Here is a 7,379-nt window from a genome sequence, read left to right on the forward strand (position 1 = left end):
AGCTTCTTGAAGACAATGGCTAAAATTTTTCATCTTTATACCCGGAGAATTGTCCCTGACATATATTAAGTGTATCAATTTAATGAATGTTGAGTGAATGAAAGTCAGATACAAAGATAACTATATGGACTCTGCTCCAGGAACTCAGAATTTGATATTAAAAAGAAACACATAAACTAAGAATTTAGATGAAGCAATCAAATTTATGTGTATGGAGAGAAGAGGGATGAGCAGTAACAGTTTGAAAGAGGTACCATCTAAGCTTGGGATATAGCTCAGTTGGTAGAGTGCTTGTCTGGCATACACAAGGCCCTGGGTTCAATCCCCAGCACCACACACACATACACACACACACACAAAAAAAAAAAAAAAAAAAAAAAAGAAAGAGTTACTATCTAAGCTAGAATTGAGGCAAAGGTTGCCAGTGGATAATGGTGTGTTGGGACCAGCTTTCTTGGGGGGAATTAACTGATTGGGGGAAAAAGTCCTGATTTGTATAGTACTTGCTGATGTTCTTGGTATAAATACCCTCACTGATAGCTGATTTCAAGTTACAAACTGGCTTGCAAAATTCCAGATATTTAACAATCCGTTCTTTCTAATTGATAGGGGTCAGTTCCAGTATACTACTGGACAGGAATATATGAAAATGGATTTGGAAAAGGGAATTCCAGGTAAAACAAACAAGTTGTGTAAGTACAACTAACAAATAAAACATGGACAATCTGGAAAATTATAAGTAATGTGCTGCTAAAGTGTAAAGGTGGGAAGAATCAGGGGCTAGATTGAGAAAAGCTTGGTATAATAGCTGAGAAGCATGAACTATATCTTATAGGGGAGCCACTGAAGAATTTTAAGGAGGGAAGTGACACAATCAAATTAGTCCTTAAAGGAATCACTTTTGAGAGAAAGAAGTAGAGAATGTATGGAAAATAATAATTTGGTTAATTTGAAATCAATCAATTTTGGTTGATGTGCTCCTTGCTTCAATAGAACATCAAAGTTAAACCTATTCAGGAGCTCAGAAAAAGATTTTGGAGTTGTCATCCTATGGAGGCAAGGTATGGGAGTTGTGCTGGAGATACAGCTCAGTGGCAGAGCACTTGCCTACCACGAAGGAGGCTCTGGGTTCTAATCCCAGCACCACAAAAACAAAACAAAACAACTTATGGGACTAGGTGAGATTGCCTAGTAGAAAAACCCTGGCTATTTAAAATTAGACCAGATCACAAACTAATCTAACTTGATCAGATTTCTTTTAGGAGATGCTCTCATTCAGATGACTTCAGACAGGAATGAATTAGAAAATATACTAGGGCAAGGAGACTAAATAGGAGTTACTCCTCTCCCCAAACAACAATACAAATATGACAAAACAAAACAACCTACAAGTAGAACATAATCAAGGTTTTATACCGTCTTAAGCCAGTACTGCAGGACCTTATCGGTTTCGCTCTTTTTGGAGCTCATCAGCTGCAGGTAACGGCTCTACTCCACTCTGATGTAGCATGCCTGCATAGCATCTTACCATTTACAAAGTCTCCCATTCACAGTCTTCAATTCTTTTTTTGTTGTTGTTTTGTTTTGGTACTAGGGATTGTACTTAACAATCGAGGGGTGCTTAACAACCGAGCCACATCCCCAGCTATCCCAACAATTCTTGAAGTTTCCTCAGCATTCACTAAACACACTTTATTTATATTTAGGTCCTGAAGGCTTTGTTGGGACAAAGTAGCAAATGATTGCTGGGGATTGAACGTAGGGCCTCTGAATTCTCAAGGCTGACAGTGTTTTTGTGGTTTTAAGAGTCTCTTTTTAATATTTTCAGAGCCTTAATTTTATCATCATTTTCACAGAAGCAGAACCCAAAGGCAGAACAATATTTTAGTTGTATTAACAACTATTTAGCTTAAAACTTAACTGCCTTAAGATTAAAAATAAGTCCCCACAAAGTACTCCTACTGACTTTCCTTCATAATATCTCACCTTTCTTAATAAAATAACATCAAATAACTAGAATGAAGAAAGCCAGGAATTAAAGGAGAGAAATTACAATGACATTTCTAAAAAGAATATGAAGGAAATCCTAGAGAAGAATCTGTGAAAGAAGAAACAAGTAAAAATGTAAAAGTTTGATAGTAAATTTGTGGCAAAGTACTTCAGTGGATCATGCAACAAATGGAAAGGTGTTCATATTTATGGTCATTGTGTTAAGAAAGTAGCAGGTAATGTCTGACATTTAAGGTATGGAATGGTTTATGAATCCAAAAATAAAGTTTATCCTATTACTTTATAGCCATTGCCAGGTCTCTGGAAATGTACCAGTCTCACATCATCTTAATGATGTTTATTCTGATACTCAAGGAAGAAAACAGCTATCAATGATCAGGAAAAATTTTTAAAAATCATTACATTTGGTGGCCAAAAGAAAATGTTTACAGCTATGATTTGGACAAAGACTATGCAAAAAAAAAAAAAAAAAAAGAAAAAGAAAAGAAAAGAAAAAGAACTCTATCCCCTCCCATATATAGAGGCATATATTTTAAAAAAGAATCTCTACTTTGTCTCACTTCATAGAAAACATCAAGTTCATGTTTACTTTAGCTCTAATCAGCCAGTATGCACTTGTATGGCTGTATGTATATAACTAGCATCTGCTCTGTTTGTGCCTGTCATGCCAACTGTTGAATATTTTGAATATGATCTCAGGTTCTAGTATTGCATATCTTGTAAACCTCATATGGCCTAAGCAATACTTAGGTTGGCTAAGGACTGCACTTGTGAAAATGTAAGGAGAATCTAGAATTGAGTATTCATTCCCATGACACTTGAACATGTTGATGTAGTCATTAAGTTAATGATTGATTTTGGCATTTCTTATAGACCAAAGTTTGGTGACCTTAATCAAACAGGTAATCTTCAAAGAAGTACTCTTAAGTACTGAAGGAAGAACTCTCAGGTGTTGTTCAAAATGAAAACTGAAAAACTGGAAGAACATTATTTGAATCTCCTATCCATTGCTAAAATTCCCTCTCCAATGTGTGAATCCCATAAGACTTTGTACATTTCCAGTGATAGAAAGTTCTCTTTTTATGGAACATCTTATTTCAATTTGGTCATTGAACTAAAGTCATTTCATTTGGTCATTGAACTGCCATTATCCATATCTGCTCCTTCTCTTCCAGTTCCCTAATGAAGCAATCTTCAAAACCCAGCTCTCTTTCATGGAACTTTCATTCACACCCTCAATGTTCAAGGGTTACTTCAAGGTTCACTTCGGGCATGACATCTCTCCTTATATTTAGTCCTGTATTTCTAACCACCTTAGAAATATGGGTCTTTATATTAAAAGGACCTAATACTCAAAATGCTTCAATTTCTTTAATCGCCTTTCTAATGAATCTGCTATTGTTGCTGTGTGTATTTTAATTCTCAATTTGAAATCCAATAATTCATTACCATTATTTTATAAAATATGTGTTTTAATTTACCTGGTTTCTACTTTCACATTTCCTTTTTTTTGAGGGTGGGGGTATCACAGATTGAACCTGAGAGCACTCGACCACTGAGCAACATCCTCAGCACTTTTTGTACTTTATTCAGAGTGAGTCTCCGAATTCGAAATCTTCCTGCCTCAGCCTCCTGAGCTGCTGGGACTATAGGCGTGTGCCAACATGCCTGGCTCACATTCCCTTTTGCATTTCAAATAATTTTCTGATGGACAAGATCTTTCAAAACTTTCTTTGGAGAAGCACTTCTAGCAAGGATCTGGAAATATCTTATATTTCTTGAAAAATATTTTTGGTGGTAAGAGAATCTAGGTTGATGTTTACTTTCTTTCAGAAGCATGTAAGTATCATTTCACTGATCTCTGGCTTCCTTTGTTGCTACTGGGAAATCAGCTGTTGGTCTCCTTTGAATGCAATGTCATTTTTTCCGACTGCTTTTACGATTTGTCATGTGTATCTATAACGTATAAAGAAAAAATCCGGCTGGGGATTTGTTGGGCTTCTTGAAACATTGCCTCTGCCACATTACTTTTCTTCTAGTTCTTCAATGAGAAGATGAGTCTTACTCTGTTCGGTCTCTTGAACTACCGTTTAGCTTTATGTCCTTCTGTGCTGCTTTTCCATAACTTCAGTTCTACCTTCCAATTTACTAACTTGATTGTATTTAATCTGCTACAATATCCATCCATTGTGTTTTTATTTCAACTATGCTTTTTCTGGAAATTCTTTTTCAACTATGCTTGCTCTCACTGTATTTTATTTCTTAAATACATAAAACATTTTATAGTCTGCATCTGATAATTTCTATATCTGAAGTATTTTCAGGACCTATTCTGTTCACCATTATTCCTGCTAGTTCATTTGATGAAACTTGTTTTCTGGTGAATTTGGGGATTTATTTACACATGAGTTGTTTATTTTTCTTAGAACTTTATCTATGAAAACTCAAGAAGTCTGAAATAAGAACATATTCCCCAGAAAGGATTTATGTTAGTTTGTCTCAGGCCTAAGAGCCACTAGAAACACTTTAAATAAACTTTAGAATCACTTTAAATAAATTCTCAGTTTGATGTTGTATCAATATTCAGTATAATGTGGGCTGCAAACTCAAGTGAAGGCCAGCTTATATTGTTAATGTTTGAGAGAAGCAATTTTCTTTGTAGGCCCCTAGAAGGGGAGGAAATGAACATATTTCTTTTTAAAAAGAAATTTCTTGATTATCCTAATACTGACAGTGTAGCCCTTTTGGGATCCCAATTTTGTTGGTGGGAAGCAGAGGGTACTACAATTATTAGGTTTTCCATCTTTGATCAGAACCAAAGATATATCTCTTGACTTCTGAAGCTACAACACTATAGAAGTTATTCATCAAATATCCTCAGTGCTAATGTCATTTTTAGTGCTCTTTTCTGGATTCCTGTCTTATTTTTTGGTCTGGGAATTCCATACTTTCTTTCCAGCAAATTAAACTAGCATTTTAACAGTCTTTTAAAAAAATATCTTTATTGTTTAGTTGTAGATGGACAATACCTTTATTTATCTTTATGTGGTGCTGAGGCTCAAACCCAATGCCTCACATATGCTAGGCAAGTGCTCTCCCACTGAGCCACAGTCCTAGCCCCATAAACTAGCATTTTAAATTGCTTTCATCTGGAGGACTGGTCTAGATACCAAGTCTGCCCTATTGCCAGAAAGAGATCTATACAGTGCTTTCAAGCATGGAAAATAGTAAATGTATGCCAAGGAACTAGGCTTAAAAGATTAGTAATGTTTATTATATCTCCTTGAACATCATCTCTCACATTCAAAACATTATAACAAATCCAGTTAAATTCTGTCTTCAAATCTTTGACTTACTCTTGAATACTTGATTCTATTGCCATCATCCTATTGCTGGCTTGACCTTATATATTTTTAGCTAAGTTAGGGATTTAAAGGAGCTAAAACTTAGTCTGCACAAAACTAAGAGTTTAAGCTTTCTAAAATACTGGCTTTGCAATTTGTCATGTTAATCTTTTTTTTACCAAATCATCATCACCTCTATTTAATAATGAGTGGAGCCTCCAAATGTCATCTTTCCAGGATCTTTCCAAGCACAGATTCTCAGCCCCAAACAGGGCTGTCTTCTCTTTGCTCCCTGCATAAGCTATGTGCATTTTTTTTTGCTAACGTGCCTTTGATCCATGGTCTTATTTTTTATCTACTTTTTGATACTGGGATTAAACTCAGGGACACTCAACCACTGAGCCACGTCCCCAGCCCTATTTTGTATTTTATTTTGAGACACTCTCACTGAGTTGCTTAGTGCGTCACCATTGCTAAGGCTAGCTTTGAACTTGCGATCCTCCTGCCTCAGCTTCCCTAGCCACTGGGATTACATGTGTGCATGACTGTGTCCAGCCATGGTATTATTAACAACCAAATTATACCAACCCTTTCAGGTCTTTCTCTTTTGCAAAGTTTTTCCTGCTAACTCCCAACATGCTTGTTCTGTTTTGGATTTCCCCGAGCCCTTATGAGTGCAACATATATTTTAGTTAATTTCACTCAATTAGCTATAACTGTCTAGTATTTGAAGTTAAGCTATAAGTAGTTTAATCAGAATTTTAACCTAAGACTAATTCCAGTTTGTGTTTTCTAATATATAAAACAGCCTCTCAGTACACTCTATAAATATCAGATGTAACAATGCTTTATATTTCACTTGTTTATCTTACATTGGTTAGAACAAAACAGAATCTTAAATGGCATGATAATTTTTTTTCCTTTTTTTCTTTCTTTCTTTTCTTTTCTTTTTTTTGTTGTTGTAATATGGGGGATTTAGTCCAGTATTACACATCTGTACATGCCAGGCAGTGTTCTACCACTGGGCTAGATGCTCATCATTTTTTTTTTTTTTCCATTTTGAGATAAGATCTTGTTATGTTGTTGAGGCTGGCCTCAAATTTGAGATCTCCTGCCTCAGCTTCCTAAGTAGCTGAAATTATAGGCGTGTGCCATGGTGCCTGGCTATAGCATTACCATTTTTTAAACTTTATTCACATAAGTAAATTTCTAGGAAAACTCCTCAAAAGGAACTCTGTAGCATCTTTCCAATAAAGATAATTTAAGCTCCTCCAAATGTAATTACCAACTCTCTGAATCTTGAATCAAACTACGCAAAACCATCCTTTAAGGGAAATGCTACCCTTAAAATTATAAGCCTAAAGAAAGGGATTAAATATCTAAGAATTTAACCCTGACCACTCCAGAAAAAAGATATTAAAAGCCTCGTTTTGGATAGTGATAAAAAACCAATGAGAAAACAGGCTGCATTACACCAAATTTACTTTACAACAAGTAGTCATTATTGCTAGTAGACTTGAACAGTTACTGTTATTTAGGATTTATAATGCAGAAATCTTATCCTGTATAAGTGCTCCTGCCTCTTTGTTTCTAAGTAACATAAAAAACCAAACTGAGTCTACATTATCTTGAATAATTTGGGAGGTCAGCTTTTAATATAAAAATAAAGAACCTGCTTGTCATATAGACTCTTGGAGAATGGTTACTTAATTCTAATTCAAGTAAGGGAGGATTGACTGAAAACCGAACTGTTCTTATTTCTATCATAGGACAGTGTCTCTCTTACCTTTCCTGTCCCGTCCTTCATCAACACATACTGGTAGACTTCCTAGGGCAATGCAGAAATCCAGACAAGAGAAGGAAGCACACTAAAATTATGGAGGACAGGCTACAGGAGATGGACAGTGTCAGACATCATGTAGGAGAAAAGAAGGAATTATCATAGTTAGCCACTTTGTTCAAGAGAAACCCAAACTGGTCACATCAAAGGTAGAGAGATAAGGGCGGGGGGCGGGGGGGGGGGGG

The 7,379-nt window shown here is 35.8% G+C and overlaps 1 protein-coding gene across 2 annotated transcripts in view; it reads right to left on the minus strand.

Moving 5' to 3' along the window:
• The window catches only part of Reck (reversion inducing cysteine rich protein with kazal motifs), a 79,617-nt gene that overhangs the window by 43,297 nt on the left and 28,941 nt on the right, over positions 1-7,379 (minus strand). The window contains exon 3 of one of the 2 annotated variants that reach the window (XM_048783384.1): positions 7,141-7,242. The exons of the other annotated variant lie outside the window; for it this stretch is intronic. Coding sequence (XP_048639341.1) covers positions 7,141-7,161 — 21 coding nt within the window. The 5' untranslated portion in view covers positions 7,162-7,242. The remainder of the gene's footprint in view (positions 1-7,140; positions 7,243-7,379) is intronic. 2 annotated transcript variants of the gene reach the window in all.

Source organism: Marmota marmota, unplaced genomic scaffold (assembly GCF_001458135.2).
Source record: "Marmota marmota marmota unplaced genomic scaffold, marMar, whole genome shotgun sequence".
NCBI lineage: Eukaryota > Metazoa > Chordata > Mammalia > Rodentia > Sciuridae > Marmota > Marmota marmota.